This window comes from Centropristis striata, chromosome 4 (genome assembly GCF_030273125.1).
Source record: "Centropristis striata isolate RG_2023a ecotype Rhode Island chromosome 4, C.striata_1.0, whole genome shotgun sequence".
NCBI classification, from domain to species: Eukaryota; Metazoa; Chordata; class Actinopteri; order Perciformes; family Serranidae; genus Centropristis; species Centropristis striata.
The window spans coordinates 24,577,275-24,595,281 of NC_081520.1; the positions used below are offsets into that span (position 1 = coordinate 24,577,275).

Below are 18,007 nucleotides of genomic sequence, written 5' to 3' on the forward strand. Positions count from 1 at the left end.
TCCACTGAGAGCACATGCAGCAGCTTCTCACTTTCCAACCTAGTAATGTATAATAAAAAATAAAATGTATTCTGTGTGTAGCATGCTATTGTCTGCAACAGTCTTTGCTTACAGTTTTTAAATTGTTTTTATTTAAAGATAAACATTAATCTTTTAAATAAAAACAATTTCAAAACTGTAAGCAAAGACTAGAAAGGTAGATGCGTATCGCACTAAAAAGGCATGCACGCCTCATGATTATATGCCTGATTGAGTTTTGTGGCTATGTTTATGTGTATGGGCAGTTTATAATGACATTTTTTTTGTATGTTTTCACAGTTTTACAAAATATATAATCCACACTAAAAGCCCTAAAATCTACTCTGGTGTCCTTGGTCTTTATTGATGGATGAAATGTTGGCTATCTGCTAAGCTATCCTTCAAAGCAAGAGCAGAATAAGTGTACAACATAGTTTTTTTTAAATCTGGGTTGTGTGAATTGAAAAAAAAATATGACAGCTGGGTTATTTTTGCAGGTTGAGTTGTGTTGTACCATGCACTGGAAATGTGGCCTTAGATGGTGATAAACAACAAACCTGCATCTTATCATGCTGATATTAGCAATTAGCTCACAGCACCACTGTGCCCAAGCTCTGTACAACCTTACAGAGGCCCTAGCATGGATGCAAACTCCTTGTCTTGTTATTATCATTGGTATAATAGACAACTAGTGCTATACTTGTGCTGACAGTACATTTTCTCATTGTACCTGAGCATGATGCGTAGGAACTCCTGTCCCTCAGCCTCCTCGTGTTTCAGAGACATGATGAGGTTGCCTATGCTGCTGCCAGAGCAGTAATAGTTCATGTGTTCCTGGATGAAAAGAGGTTGTGTGAGAGAAAGATATTTTAGGTCAAACACAATAACAGTCCTCCCTGCTAAGTACATGGTCAAACTGACATTAACACACACAAACACTCACCTTGCCTAGGAAGTGTTTGCGGTAAGCGCGGGCAGTGCTGTTACACTCCAGGCGGTAGCTGTGCCCCCCACCAGGGCTCATGCCCTCTCCTCCGTCCTCCTCCTCACAGAAACTGGACTCTGAAGAGGATGGGGTCCCTGCTGGTGCCTCCACATCCTCGATCCAGTAACCCCCGAACTGTGGCAGGATTACCTGGGGGTATGGACCACCTTTCTCCAGGACCTGTGACAGAAGGGCAGGGGGGAGGCAGTGAGATGATAAAAGCAGAAACATGATCAAATATAATTGCTCTGGGGCAAGTTAAGCTTGCAAAGCATGTCAAAAAATGTTTGTCAGAAACACTCCTAGCTAGTAGTTACACATGAGAGGGGTGTAAATGTGTGATCTAAGTGTGTTATGTGAGGGAGAAATGACTCACATCTTCTATCCGTGGGTAGGGGATATAGTCATCCTGTGAAATAGAGGACAAACACTGTTAAAGGGGTTACTTTTAACATAAGTGAACTTCACTGACTTTCACCACAATGATGTAGCTGCGATCACAGTCACAAACACGGCAACAACAAAAAAGGTAACACAACTTATAATGCCAAATGGACTCTTCTGGGATGATGCAACAGCCTGAAATGCACAGTCATCAGCAAACATCAGTGAGGGCGTGTCACCCCTTGATGATGTCAGAGCTGTTTTGATTCAGTAGCCCCTGGGGTTAAGAGCTGTTATGAGCCTGTAGTCGCTTGGCAGTCGGCTAGTGTAGCACAGCTCCGGTGTATGACCTCTAAATACTGCTGAGGCCCGTCTGCACCTCTGAGGGCGCAGTGCTACGGACAGCCAGTCATTTATATTCTGCAGCAGCAGGAGTCAGGATACTGGCAGTCCAGAGAGGATCAATTGACAGTTGGAGTTCATTCAACTTATAATCAATCCGATCAGGAGGCTATTGATTTTGTACTTTAAAAGCCCTGAGAAAAAATTCAAAAAGGCGATCACAGGGGGGTTGAGAATCCCTCACAGGCCGACAGAAGAGACAAGAACAACCACAGAGCGGAAATCAAAAGACATGATGAAGCAGCGGTGAAGAAAGACATGCAGAGACATAATGAGATAAGATGTGTACAAGTGTGTGTCTGGTCACACCTTCCATCTTTTGGGCTCTTCAGCTTTAGGGACCTAATTAGTGTCCGTACGCAGCATGAGGACGGAAAAGCACAAGGGTCAAAAAGCAAGTTTGGGTTATTTTTGTGCAATTTAAAAACTGTCCTGGAACGTGGACATCTCGTTCTCAGACCTCATTGTCTCTCTTGCCAGATGACAACTGAGTGAGTCATACATGCTAATTCACTTTTCTGCACACACACACACACACACACACACACACACACACACACACACACAGGTAATACAGACTTAGTCATCCTCTCTCCCTGAATCCAGCTTTCAGGCAAAATTTTCTTTCCTCATTTGTTACTGCCTTTTTTTTTTCGGAGGGGGGGGGGGAATCAGTAAGGAATCAGGCAGTGTTTTGTATATATATATATATATATATGTATATATATATGCAGATATGAAAAGCCAGTGTGGTAGACACTGAGTAAATTGGCCAATTATGGTTCAGGCCCAGTGGAACAGCTTGTCTACCTGACTGAGCACAGAAGTGATGAAATGAACACATGTGGGGAATCAGAGCACCGAACATACACAACACTCACTTATTTTGCCACCAATCATACCAAGAATTCATTTAAATAGTTGGAGTACCACCCCCCCTCCACATAATTCTCAGTCTGGCCCGTAGTGGTGTGTGCCTGTCTGAGTGCATATTGATGGAGCAGCTGTTACAGTCATAAGGGAGTCATTGTCAACAATATGAGACTGATCACAAAGAGGCTCTGAAGGGGCTTTAATTATCAGTCATAGACGGGGAGACAAAGATGAAGAGAAGACAAAGGGGGGAGAAGGAGAGGTGAAGTTAGAAGAGGAAGAAGAAAGCAGGGGGAAATAAAGAGTTTGGGATCAAAAAGGTGACCTTCATCAGCACCGTCCAGATTACAGTATTGAAGCACTCTTTGAACACTGAGTTCCACATGTGGAGTTGGAGGTGGCAGAGCTCAAGAGAGCAAGTCGATGCAAGCCGAGGGTCAGGAAAGATGGATGAGATGCACAGCTTCTGTGTGTGTGTTTGTGTGTGTGTGTGTGTGTGTGTGTGTGTGTGTGTGAGAGAGAGACTCTTCGATCATCGGGCTGCATTGACTGACTGTCATCAACCAGTCACATTTTCAAAATAACTCTACTCATCCTGTCCTTCTGTATCTCCCCAAGCAGCAACATTTTTACCTTTCTCCTTCTGTGTTATACAGATAAAGACCGGATTCAAAATTAAAGCATATGGTTGGCTTTATTCTGGATTTTTGGTGATAAATAACATTAACCTACTGAAGATGAAAATCCATCTTGTTTTATATTTTAAAACAGAAGTTTCCTAAATCAGCTGGGCCATGTAGTTTTTGGCAAACTTTACTCAAATGGGGTGAATGTGTACTTGCTGGGAACTATTTTCAGCTGCAGGTTAATAAAATCTGGTGTTGTGGTGAGTATTTGCAGCAGCAGGACAGTTTACATGGGACTGCCTAAAAATAAACTATCGTGCCCTTTTCTCACTAAAATAGAAGCAGTCTCTGTTTGTAGCCTATATGTACAATTTGCACGTATGTCTTTCTTTCTCAACAACCGCCCTCCAGATTGACTTCACATTTTTCAGGTGAGGAACCAAGGAAGTGCGAGCTCTTAAGAACTACAAGAGATCTACAGTGCATTACGTTCACACTGTGTGGTGTATAGGGCCCTATAGCCCTATTAACTGTTACATCGCCAAACGACATGCTGGGCACAGCTTGCTCTCAATCGCCGGTGAGACTAGACAAGTTAAACTGTTGCAAATGTAAACATTACAAGCATTAGCGATGTAACTTTTGATCTTAAATAGCTAACTATTTGCAAATGAAGCACGCATGCAAGAGAATGCAACTATTTCAACATGGTCTCACAGGAATCCGTGAAATAGCCACGGATTTGCTTAACTCAAAATCCGTGGAATAGCCACGGAATAACTCGGATTTCGCTACAATGCAAGTTAATGACAGTCATATCCCGTGGCTATTCCAACATACAAAGTGATTATTTACATTCACTGAGTGAATATTTAGAAAATAAAACATATATTTCTCGCTAGAAATGTGATCAAAATCCATTTTTATGCAGAAACTAAGTCAAAATATTGGGTTTTTTTTTCACAGAAAATGAGAGAACTGTCCGCCATGTTTTTGTTCTGACCGCCGGGACCTTAAAAGTCACGTGACTTGGAACAAACCAATAGCCAAGGGATATGACTGTCATTAACTTGCATTGTAGCGAAATCCGTGTCAGTTTCACGGAAATTTGAGTTATTCCATGGCTATTCCACGGATTTTGAGTTAAGCAAATCCGTGGCTATTTCACGGATTCCTGTGAGACCAGGCTCACTATTTCATGGCAGGTCACAAGGCAGCGCAGTGTCGAGTGTGATGTTATTTGGATGAGCAGTTCTCGAAGAAAGCTGCAAGCAACAATAGGCCACCAGCCCGTTCCGAACAGGCATGTTTTGAATGAGCCCTGCACTAATTCATCCTCAGGGAACATTACATCCAGTACAACAGTGTGATTGATCTGTTTTTAATAGTTTTGGACAACAATGGGAGTCAATAGAGCTCAATAGTGGGGCTCCAGAATTTGTATTATTGGCCGTACTGTCTGATTAGCTGCATAAGGGTCATCCTATTCTCAATTTATGAACATTTCCATTGACTAGACCTGGAGGACTGCCTCATTCACACAGTTTGTTGATTCCATTGCTGCCATAACCCCTTATCTACCACCACAAAAAGCTGCAAAAAAGCACTTTCATATTCGTATCTTCCCTATTTTGCTGTGCCTTTCGCATTCCTCCTCAAACCTTCTTCATCCTCCTTCTCTTCCTTTTTATATCCCCATCCATCCTCAGACTATTCAAAGCCTGGGCCCTTAGGGGCCTGAGGAGGGTACAAAGAAGTACCATACAGAGAAAAATACTTTTTTTTTTTTTTCTAAATCAATGAATTGAATAAATTCCATACAAAGAAGGAGAAAATAGAGAGTCCAGATCTTTGCAGTGCTAGTCTTCTCTGCCCTCAGCATGCCCATTATCCAATCTGAGGAACAGACTGAGCACAGCAGGCTGACCTACACTGATTGAATCATCAATGTCTGTCTCATCCGTGTATATGTTAAATCTGGCTGTGATCAGGGAATAAGAGAGGACAGACACCATCTAACAGTATCTTAAGTTTTACTCAGTCTCCAAACATGCTACACTGCAACTTTTTCTAAAAAAACTGAGGAAATATGGATGATCAAAATAAAGAATAGATGCAAGGAACTAAAGTGTATTTACAGGAAAGGAAAGGAAAAATGAGAATTTCATACCTGCATTCTCTCCAACATATCGAAGAACTCTGCAGACTGAAACAGAAACAGGAAGATTAGACAACCTATAAAAAAAGGGTGTAACACTGTTAAAGTTCGAGTTTCAGAGCACAATGTACTGACACCAAACACACATTTCATCAGAAAAACAGCAGAGGCATCGCCCTTTAGTTGACTCTAATTTACACTTTAAACAAGTGTTTCAACACTCAGAGCAAAACCAAACTGTCTGAATTCAAAGATCTTACATCGGTAACATCAGTGTCAACGGCAGCAGATATAACTAACTGTGTTCGACTCTCACAGTATAAACTGAGCTGTGTCGATAGGGCAGGGCACAGAGAAGACTTGCAGTCCCTCACACCCACATGCACACACACTGATAACGACCACTTCCTCACACAAACACATGCATCCTTGAGTGGCTTCACACGTCCCTGTCCCCGGGGCGTCCACTTTGACACATAAACAAGCTGTGAGGGTGATAATGGCCTACATGCTTTGTGTCTTTGTGCTCGGATTTTTGCACATGTGTAAATGCAATGTGTGCAGGCTGTACGAGTGTACGAGTGTACGCACATGTACACGCTCACACACAGAAGATGTCTATTCATGGTCCCAGATTTAACTCTCTGTTTAAAAAAAAAAAGCCAGGTTTAAAGGTACAATATGTAATTTCTGCTGCTAGGGGTCTCTCAATCAAGAGACAGACTTGATGATGTTCTGAAGTCGGTGAAAATATAACTGACGAGACTAGTTAATGTTTTATTCAAGTTACGTTTAGCCACGTTTATTAACGTTATGTCATTTCATAATGAAACATAATGCTAACTCGCAAATTTAGCATTAGCTGAATCTCTTGCCCATACAGCTACTGTAGCTAATGTAATGTGGCAAATTTAATAGTGGTGTAGCTGAGGGCTGTTATCCCTGGTCAAAACAATCATACTAAAAATGACTCTATCAGTGCGTTGAATATTGTCTTAATGTTATAACATTGGCCTTTAGCTTGGTGGCTAGCTTTAGCCACTTGTCATAGTAGCACATAGTGTTGCAAAATGAATGCAATTAATTAAAATGATGCTACGTGGCAGAATAAAAGGCAGTATTAAGAATAATTCTGACATTCAGTCAGAAATTTTTTTTAAAAAGTTTAAAAAATTTTAAAGTTTCAGTTTAAAAAATTGCATATCTTGAATTCATATTGTATTCAATAAAATGTAGGTTGAAAATGATTAACAAGCCATGGCATCAAGTTTTTCAAAGCATCCCAATTGACAGAGCATCTAGAAAAAATTAAACATATTACTGTTACCTTGATGAAATGACAGATTTGCTCTATTTTTTTTTTTTACGTTTTTGGAAACATTTGGGATAATGTAACTCAACAACATATAGGCTATGACACAACTTTGGTCATTTTTAGACATTTTAATGCAGAAATATTACACATCTGACTATAAAAGGGAGAAATTCACTAAAGCATTGCTGGTAAAGAACCCATGACAGCAGTGCTATGCTTCCTGTTTAAATCGCTACAACACAGTACACTGCAGCTAGATCATATTGTAAATGAATGAGGATAAAAATACTACTTGAGAGGACTTTGACTGTCAATACCGCACACTAAGATGCACTATTGAACTTACAATACACCATTCTTGGAGCTGCATAATCATTAGCATCATAAAATACAAAGCATGATGAACCAGGAAATAAACTCCTTACCAATGAACTGCTCTTTAAACCAGGAAAAGTCTGGAAAAGTGTTTTACAGCTGTTTGAATGCCGGTAACATTGTAAATGACTGAATAAAGCTCCTAAACTGGTAGCCTGCACTTATCATTACCACTCCCACTGCAGATAGAACACACACACACACACACACACACACACACACCTTATCAAGGAGTTAATATTAACTAGTTAGAGTCAGCGCCAGACCAACAATAAGCACAGCTGTTTATTTCTGTAAGATAACAACTTTGGCAGTCTACGTGTACTCTCCGCATGTGTGCGTGTGTCTGGTATAAGGGGATCATACGAGGGCGACAAGATGAAGGAAGGAGATGTAATAAAAAGCAGATTTTGCAACCTGAGCTTCTCATTCTCTGAATCTATTGAGACGTAAGCAGCACGTCGTCACAGACTGTTGACCGTGGCAGTTTAAAAGACGCACTGATGCAGTCTGTCCTGGCACTATTTGAGTGGGATCCTGCAGCGCTGACAATGTGTTCAATCATCATCTGCATCCCCTGCAGTGACCAGACGAGCAAGGACAAGAGACACCTATCTGTCTTTCTGCTTCACTGTCAATCTAAAACAGGACCTGGATGTCTGTATTGCCCTTTTTTGTGTCCTTGCACTTTGTTCTGTCTCTTTTATCTAACTGTCTCCCCATGCTAATTTGTCCTCTTTCTTCTCCTAACGCTTCATATCTTTTCTTTTTCCTTTTTCCTTTCTTCTTTTCCCTCTTTTTCCTACTTCCTATCTTTTTGTGTGTGTTTTTTTTTTGCTTCTGAGTGTCATTCTCTCTCTCTCTCGCCCAGCAACAACATCTGCATCTCTTATCTCCCATGGCAACCCGCTGGGGCGATCACAGACCACAGGCAGATTAGATCGGCTGCCTGCCTGACTGACAGACTCGCTGGCTGCTAGAATTCACACATATTCATGTAAAGTCATGAGCGCAATCCTCCGCACATTAACACAAATAGACACAAAACCACAGACAGGGACAGTGGGCCTCCATTCATCATGTTATCGTCGGGATTAAAGGAATATTACAGTTAATTTGATGAAAAACACTAACTGAAAGCTTGGGGAAATAAATTAAATGAGAAACAGCTACATTTGCAAGGTGGTGGTTCTACTACGAGTTCATTTCTTTCTGTCATTAATTGATTATTTCTTTCTCAAAAAGGTCAAATTTTGAAATGCCAAAAAATGCTAGAAATAGGTCTATTATAGTATCTTACATAGTATATTATTATAGTATCTGAAACATGTAGTTTGTCGAAAAAAATGATGAAAAAACACTATATTATGGGATGTCCAAAAATGACTGTAATGAATAATAATAATAATAATGAATAATAATATAATAAATAAATATGTCGATTTTTGTTAAAAATTGTCAAATTTTAAAATGCCTTAAAATTCTAGAAATTGCCCAATTATAGTCTGTTGATACATATCAGTGCATAATATGGCCAGAAATTACAACAAAAAAAACCCCACCATATAATGGGCGGTCCAAAAATGACATTCCCATTAGTCTAACTGAGGCCAACAGGTATCATGCTCCTACAATCAACCCTTTATAACCGATGTCATAAATAACATGTGGGCCCATGTTGGCAACAGAAGTGACGTTTTTCCCCAGCCATCCAAATGAGTAAACAAGCTTTAAAAATTGAATTAAAACTGTAACCAGCATCAAAAAGTCTGGTTGCTGCATGTCATCTGATGACTTTCAGCTGAATGCATTCATGTTTGCTTGTAGTATCTGACAATGGTTGGCACTGGTAATAAATCAGGCTGTTGTCATGAACAGTTCGTAGTTACTCCCATGAAAGGAGTGCACTGGATCTCAAAGCTGTCCAACAAAAGTGTGTCTGTCGTGTAGCTTACAGAACGTGGAAGCATTATGGGAGAGCAGTGGGGAGGTGAATGGCACAAGCCAAGGACTTTGAACCAGGAGGCCGGTGTTCGTGTCCTGTTGGAAACTTCTTTATTCATGTTTCATGTCACAGACCTATCTGCTCCCACCTGTTCTGTACAGTAGTTGTTTTAACGCGATGACCCATTAAACCGAAACACCGTTGATGACAGATAGTAAACATGTTGACTACCACTAGCCTGGGTACACCCATGCTGCCTTGCGCGCTCAATTTTGTTTCAAACTGCAAGGTGGCATGGTGTCCATGGCCGATTCTTAGCCCTGCTTTTGGTATCCAATCACAGAACGGGGAGGGACAGCAAGATGGTGACGCCTACTATTCGACAGACAGAAGCTTGTAGTTTGCTTACGGATCCAACATGGCTGCAGCAGATGCAAAGCTCTCTTTTGATCTAGCTGTAGACAGTGTTCTAGATAGTTTAGAGCAAAAGTTTATTTTAAAAGAAGAACAACGTTTGGCTTTACACTCCTTTATCACCAACCAAAAAAAAAATCTTCCTCAATGCTTCCTTGTCGAATTTCGTTCGCTCTACATACATCATCTGGTATGATTGATACAATTGGCTAAGAGCTACGTACAGACGCTTATGATAGACAATAAATGGCTCTGGATGATCGTAGACCATGCCTCCTCTACAGAAAAAAATGAATAGGTGGTCTCCAGACTATATCTCATTTGTGATATAGTCTGGCGTTAGCCAGGCTAGACTACCACTGGACTGAGGACACAATCAAAAATCTTTCTATATGGAGTGCAAACTTGAAAACTCCCTAAACTCAAAACTCTGAGTGTATGTCATGGGATACGTGTTTTAATCCGGCCACTTGTTAATGTATTCTGCTCAGTCTCTAATAGCACACAGATCAGGGAGTCAGTCACCAATTTGTTAAGGTTGCATCTTTGGTGGTTAATGGATTAGCATATCTTGACAAGCTATTGCACTTCACTCCACTTCTGTTGTCAAACAGTGTGTACTCTTATGTACGTCATCATTGCTGTAAAACTGTAAAAGGGTCTATATCCAGCAGCTACAAGTTGAAAGTTCTGTTTAAGTCAGTTTTGTTCAAAATACCAGGATCGGTCAAAGTCAGCATTGTCCTAGCATGAGCGGACTCCTGCCCACAACACAACTCCTTCTCTGGGTGAAAAAGGTGACGGGTGGATGAAGGGATGAGCCTGAGCTGGCAGCTCTGGCTGCTGCAGCTATCAGATGTACAGTAAGACACAAACACCCTTATAGCATCCTTACAGCACCGCTCTGTCAGATACCTGGAACACTTGCTGACACCTGTATTTGATGCATCAGTCAATACTGTTTGGCTTGGTCCCTGAGTTACGAAATACTGCTGTATAAAAGCTTCACATGTGGGAGTAAATCTGCTATAAATACGACACAAAACTGAAGAAGTTTCAGAGAGGCGGTGCTTGTTCCTCTGCCAGCTCAGCACACTCTGGTTAACTTCACTAGACTCTTATGTTGTATTTACACAGTAATCAGCATGTCGCTGCTAAGCAGTGAACTGGTGAATGGAGGAAAACATTTACAGAGGTAATTGTTCAAATGTGAGTAAGTTGCTACTAAAGTAAACCTAAACCACTCACTTTGATCTGCAAACATATCATATTGTCCTCAGTAACAGAGAGACTGAATCAAAATACAGACTTACCTTTAGCTATAGCTGCTAAAACATCAGAGCTGTCTGATGTCTTTCCTTTTATATTCTTACCTCCCTCTCTACATTTGCTTTCAGCCTTTTAACGCCTAAAGCTTAAACAGGGAAATCAAGTCACGCAGCAAACAGTCTTTTGTGAGAACAGAACAGGTTATTCCAGTGTGTGTGTGTGTGTGTGCGTGTGCATGTGTGTGTGTGTGTGTGTGTGTGTGTGTGTGTTTGAATAGACACACACAAACACACAGGAACACGCAGCAGGTCAGCCATGTGGGCCTGTCTCAGTTTTGTTTTGCTGTGTCAGCAGCAGTGTCTTTGAAGGCTGACAGTTGTGTGAGTCACTACAAAGTGTAAAGTAGCAGAATGAAATGGTTGGCGATAGCTTTGCACATGAACCACCACACTAATGTAGATACCATATGTAAAAAACAATAAAAATATATGTTGATCTGATTATATTAAAAGTACTGAAGCTATAAAAAAAGAGATCAAAAATCCGATTTTCAACTGAAGGCAGGACAGATATAATAATAATAATGTCAATAATTAGTAAAAAAAAAATGCAAATAAAATTGCAATACAAATACAAATGTATGCATTACATTATCTGAATAACTGAATTAATTGAGGCATGGGCTGATTTTGCCCCACCACCTCTCCTACATTTGACCTTTTTTTTGTTGTTCTCTTGTGTCTCTTTGCAGCTGTTTTGTTTTCTTTGTAGTTATTATTTGTTTCAATGAGGTCATTTTGTCTTCCTTGTTGGTATGTATCTTTATGAATGACATTTTCCAGGTGAAGGCCAGGGGTGCTCTTAGGCCTGCACCCAGTCACTAATCCATTCATGCTGTGAGAACTTGTCCTTAAACCCATTTATTCCCTAACCCTGATCTAACCCCTTCTACTACTTTATGTTTACCCACCATGATACCTGGCCTCTAACCTCAACACCTTTCCTAACCACTGAAAACCCATCTTGAAAAAACTAAATGTTGTCAAATACAGTTTCAGTGCAAAGCAGCTCCAGTACTGTGCTGCAGTACGTGTGGCCTCCTAGGAGACTCGTCTTTATGGCCACCGTTTTAGTTGAGCAATACCAATAACTATGCTGCGTAGCTGTGACATGTAGTCCGTGCTGTCAGATGTGAATGTTTTTGTATTTATGAGGAGTGCAGTATTTTATAGCACATAAATTGCATATCAGAGGAGTAGATTTGTATCCGTGTTGTTAGCAAATTTTACAGTGTTTTCATTGCATGAGTCTGCACAAAAACATTTTTTGGAACATGTGCTTACCAATCTAACAATCAGGATAAATGTTTTTTTGAAACGCCATTCCTTAAATGTCAGACAACTGCACATCACCATGTGTGGTTTGTTCAACGTTGATTGCAGCCAAAGTTGTATCGTCTCTTGATGGATTTGATGTGGATTGTGATTACAGAAAATGATACGCTCCATAACTGCACCAGTGTGACATCGATGATGAATATCTGACCATTAGACCACTCTAGCTCACAGAAAAATTGTGGGTTGACGATTGATAATTACCAGAATTCAGCCACACATTGAGAGGAAAATCGATGTCTTCTGGCAAGAGTTATATATCCCTCTCGTACGTTTCCAACTTGGGCCTGACCATATTTTCAGTCAGTCATAGTTTTTTACCATGAGCAAACTCTGTTCCCCTCCTCCTCTCTGTTCTTTCTCCCTGTGTGATGTCTTCAGCAGATTCAATAATGACAGCTTAGTTCAAGGTGACATGCTGCAGAAAGTGGCTCTCTCTTGCAGGAGCCATCATCTATTTCCTGTATATCACCCTGCTAATCTGCCTCCCTGCAAAATGTACCCTCACATTTTATCAAGCTGGAGGAAAAATTCTTCAGCTGTAGAAAACAAGTGCAATGCTGTGTGAGTAATGAAAACATCAAAACCTTAAAGTCTCATGTAAATAGTAAAAGGCTTCTTTATATGTGCAGCAGTAAACTATGAATCAGTGGGACAACAGCTGAAAAAAAGGTGATCCTCTACAGTCTGATGGATTTAATATGTGTTCATATTCAGCTTGGTTTTGCTCTGATATTTTTTTCAATTTGCCGAGTCACAGCTTTGGCCAAAGTTTTTTTTGATGATACCGTTTGACAGAACTTCACAATCTGTGGTAAGAATAGCAACTGAGCATAAAGCTTCCTACATTTTCATGTAGTTGATAAACTTTTGTTGACAATAGGAAACCCAATCCAAAAGACACATGGGCTAGTTGTTCACAAAGGATGGATTTCGGCCTCTGATAGCACCGTGAATTGCGCATCACCTCTGGCAGCTATCTGCCGTGTCTTGGGGTCTGACTCACCAAACCTATTGTGCTGAATCTGATGACCGCAAATATTCCCATAAAGCTTTGCAGCTAAGTCATATTCCCATAGTCTGAATGCAATGATCAATGTGGCAAAGTATAAATGTTGCCTGTGCACCATGAACACAGCACCACAATGGTAGAGAGAAAACTTTAACTTACTTTAACCCTTATGCCCTCCTCAAATTAACTACCCTCTTGTGACCCATGCACACAAAAACTTCTATTCAATTACCATATATCAATATATTTCCTGCTTTTTCCCCATAAATCTCTTGAAGAACTTCAGACTTGTTTTCAAAACTACCAAACATTCAATCATTTTCGTAATTTTAACCCTTTATATGCCAGTTTATATATTTTTCATTATTCCATAATTTCTTCCAAAAACAAAACAGATCTTTGGGAACTGGATTGTTTTTGCAATGGGACTCATTTAATGGTCCAATTGGCAAAATGATGTCACCATGTTTACATGTTTACACGTTTGCATGCTGTCTGAGCTGTGTTTTTAGATATTCTGAAAAATGCAAAGTGATTTTTCTGCTTATTAAAATGTTGCTACAATAAACAGCAAGCGGGGTAAATAATGTCATGTATTATTAAAAAAATGATAAATGTTGATAAGATAAGATAAGCCTTTATTAGTCTCACAGTGGGGAAATTTTCATTGTTACAGCAGCAAAGGGGATAATGCAATAACAAGAGGTATTGGTAATAAATGCAAGATAATAATAAGTAATGAAAAAAAAAGGAAAAGGCAATAAACAGTGGAAAAGCAATTTAACAGTGGCATAAAGCCACACCGTAACCCTTGCTTGTAGTGTTGTAATATGTATCATGTTGTTAACATTAACTTGCCATGACACTGCAGTTTGTCACTGTCGGCACTACTTTGCTTACTAAAAGGATTTCTCAATGAGAAGAATCAGAATCAATAGATATTCTAATAGACGTAAAGGTCTAAAGGGCAAAACATGCCAATGAAAAACTCAATACCCATCTAAAACTGTGTGTTTACATGTGTGTGTGTGTGTGTGTGTGTGTGTGTGTGTTTCCTACCTTCATGCTGGGCGGTGCAGTGCGGGGTGGTGAGGGGGGACATTCTCCCAGAGGGACGTTGGAAATGTTCAGCAGCTCCTGTTTCCTGCAGAGAAGGGGACAAAATGAGGAGTAAACAAGAGTGATTGATGTCCACGCAACTGAAATGTTCCAAATTTTATAAAAGGTCACCCGAACTCATTTGCGTCTGCAGTGCACTTTCACAGTAATTAGATTAGGCTGATGCACTGCCCTTCCCTTATTTAAGTGTGTGGATAAAGGACATCTAAGACCACTATTTCCCCTCTGATTATCCCTCAACTTATTCATGGCTTGCTGTGCACTCGCCATTAGCTTAACTGCAAAGGACGGCTCATTTTCGAGAAGTTTATTTCCCCTGTATTGAATGTCTTCCTGTTGTCTTAACTGGGAGTGGATACCAGGCAAAGTGGCAAAAGAAGGAAACTTTGAGGAAGGTTTCAGAATATTACCATTAGCTTATACAGGTACAGAATGTAATAAAAATTCCATGAAAGGAACTAAAACTAACAATAGTTTTAGTTTTTTTCATGGAATTTAGTTAGTAGTAAATAATGATTTATCCTGCTTACAAGATTTGTCAGGGAAAAACAAAACAAATTGTTTACTTATAACTAAAAACACAGAAAAGACATTGCATACATAGATTTTATAAAGAAGTGGACATGGTCATTGTGATATTGTCAGCCATTGGTTTGTGGACAACCATCTTGGCTTTTTAGAACCAAAGCATGCACACAAAAGATCGTCCAGCTGGGAGGACACTATGATGCTAATGATAGCAGCTAACGATAGCTAGCTACCTTGGTTAGCAAGATGTATCCATAAGTCAAAGTGGACAGCAACCTGTCGCAATAATTACAATACTTATTCATTAAGCTCAGTAAAAGAAAACAAGGCCACATCACGTCTTTTTTTTATGTGCATAAGAATTTCAACAACATTTTAGCCAACATGATTTCACAAAAATATTTCCCAACCATTGTTTTTTCACAGTTCCAAAGCCAAATCAAAAGGAAAAAACTATACCGACACCCATTTTAAAACTATGTAATGAAACTATTACAGTATCATATATCAATGGTACTAGATGTCATCTAAATTGACAAAAATATTATTTATTGCAATTATTTCCATATTGTCCAAAAATGTGGCTGTCGTGACTGGCCTGACAGCAGGAAGTCTTTTAATATAACTGACATTTTTAGGTGAGCAAAATGTTTCAAATAACTTTCATGACCTGAAAACACAAAAGTTTTGAGATGAAAACCGTGATAGCCAATGCAAAGTAGCCATGCAATAAAGCATACCCTTTTGGGTATTGTCTATTTTACTCAAAAATGGACCATATTTTGTAAAATGAACATTAACCTGTATTAAAGAAGACATGAAACTGGTGATTGAGACCATAAACTAATCCGTAAGTTACTAAACAGTACAATTATGTTGTAAGTTATCATGTATATTTGATTTAAGGTTTCAAAGTGAGCCAGAGGGCCTGTGGGAAATATGCAGTGAAGTATCACATGGCTCTGTGCTGTTTTCTAATGCTCTCTGGAGTCCCAGAGGCTGTCAATGAGACTTTAAGAGAAGTCCTTTGGGGCTTAAAGCCTCCTCTCTCTCCTCTTTTATGCTTCTCCTCTGTACTCAGAAGCATGAGTGCACATTAATGACCCCACATGTGAATGGTGGATCGTCACCAGGAGGCAGCCAGAAGATTAACTTAACCCTAGAAACCTGCTATCTATATTTTGTTAAAATTCATTGGTTTTTGACTACAATAACTTCAGATATGATGCTTGTGATGGTGAAGGACACCTGAATATATGATAAGAAGGTTTCCAAAAACGTAAAGAGAAAAAAAACTACAGATGTGCTTAACCCCCTCTTACCCTGTTTGGGAGCACCAGAAAGCACTTAAAACCACATTTTCTTTCTGCCCCTTGATCTACCAAACTACTCCAGTAAAGCTTGTTCAGCCTTAACTCACAGAAATGCGTGAAATAACTAAGACCTCTGAACAACACTTGATACATGGTGGGGGGCACATAATGTGTTCAAAAATATGTGCCAGCAGCACGGAAATAATGGTAATGGAAAGTCAATTAGGATCCCTTGCTGTGGCGGACACAAAAATTCTCAGGTTCGACAGAAATACGCTTCAATCAAAGTGTGTGTGGGGATGGATGGAAGGGTCACTGGACAAGAAACCAAAAGTCAACTGACTTATTCTAACTTTTCAATTTTGATTTAAGATAAGATAAGATAGTTAAGATCTTTTCCTAAACATAACCAAGTCGTTTTGTTGCCTAAGCCTAAATTGTTTCCATGTTGGCAGCATGTCGTTTTGCAGTGTTAAAAGGTTGTGGTCTGTTAGAGTGAATTGGTAGTCATACATTACTTATATCTTAATATTGACTTGATATATCTGGTCAAATTCTTATGTTGATACCAACAAACAGAACCTACACCAGTTTTTTTATGTCATGTAATTCCATTACATGCTTGTACAAAGCATGTAATGGACAAAACAACACATTGCATACACATCTCGGCTCTGGAATTAAAACCAAAAGCTGTATTTCTACCAGTATAGAAGGCTGAAAATAAACACTTTAGATTCAGTGAATACAAGAACAAGATGGAAAGCTCCATTGAGTGCTTATATGAAATGAATATGCCTTCTTTGTCATTTCATTAGCTGGAACCACAATAACTTGTTCTCCATTCACTCGTGTAGCTGTGTCAAGTGGTTGTGAGCGGTAAAATCACACAGCTTAAAAATTTGAAACAGGCAGCAACATTGCTGTGGTAGAGGCCATGAGAGGTGCCAAAAACTGTTTCTATCCCTTTTACTTTCCTTGGAGTCCGTGTCATAGCCTCTTATTTTCTACCTGAGGCGAAGAAACCCAAACAAAAGGGGGGAAAGTTGAGGCCAAAGCACACCAGAGTCTCATTAAGTCACTACAGGCCAAACCCAAATTCCTACCCTAGCCCTATTCATCCCACTGTACAGAGGAAAAGTCTACTGGCCAGCTCTTTCCACAGGTTCAGCTTTCACACAATGCACCACTGTGTCCCCCTGTGTATGTAACACTGCAGTATGTTAGCTCAAAGTAGCCAAGGGTGGACAATGTTTGAATGGGCATCATAAGCCAAGACAGACTGGGAGAGTTTAGAAAGCTGAAAAAATCTCAGTTTTAGCTGGACATTGTTCATTGTTCTTTGTCTTTGTTCTCCTCAGCCCAAGGTAAGGAGGACACCGAGTGTTTTCCACCACTGACCTGTGAAAAGGAAAAGCTTGTTAAGACCCCTGTCCCTGGGGTGGATCCCTGCTGCGTGTCTCTACAGCTGCCCAGTATGGGCACGAGGATGACACCTACGTATATTTCTGTCCTTCACACACAAAGAGAGATGCTGTTTGCACAAGGAAATTGTGTGTCTGAGAGAGACAGAGAGGGAAAGACGAGGAGGTGCTGTCCTTGCAGAGTGGACAGTCTCTGTGGTGATGAAGCAACAGCTACGTCACTGCTACCGACTCCCACCCGAGGAGGGAGGGAGAGCATATACTGGGACAGCAGAAGGGAGGAAGCAAAGAAACAATTTAGGAAGAACAAGTCATGGAGAGAGTGAGTCAGAAGAGGGAACTGTAGAAAGAGGGCTAGATGTGCAATCAAGGCTCCTTGAATAAGGTGCTCTGCATAGCTAGACCTGAGGAACTATGTTCAGCATCGTATGATTTACCTCCAATGCCAATTTA

General features: G+C 40.1%; 1 protein-coding gene across 3 annotated transcripts in view; it reads right to left on the reverse strand.

Moving 5' to 3' along the window:
- Positions 1–18,007, reverse strand: part of rap1gap2a (RAP1 GTPase activating protein 2a) — a 56,492-nt gene that overhangs the window by 20,232 nt on the left and 18,253 nt on the right. For 2 of the 3 annotated variants that reach the window (XM_059330861.1, XM_059330859.1), the window contains exons 2-7: positions 14,230–14,314; positions 5,459–5,494; positions 2,099–2,131; positions 1,380–1,412; positions 962–1,183; positions 749–852 (exon numbers count right to left, since the gene is read on the reverse strand). In XM_059330861.1, coding sequence (XP_059186844.1) covers positions 749–852; positions 962–1,183; positions 1,380–1,412; positions 2,099–2,131; positions 5,459–5,494; positions 14,230–14,314 — 513 coding nt within the window. The remainder of the gene's footprint in view (positions 1–748; positions 853–961; positions 1,184–1,379; positions 1,413–2,098; positions 2,132–5,458; positions 5,495–14,229; positions 14,315–18,007) is intronic. The other variant, XM_059330860.1, reaches the window with a different exon arrangement.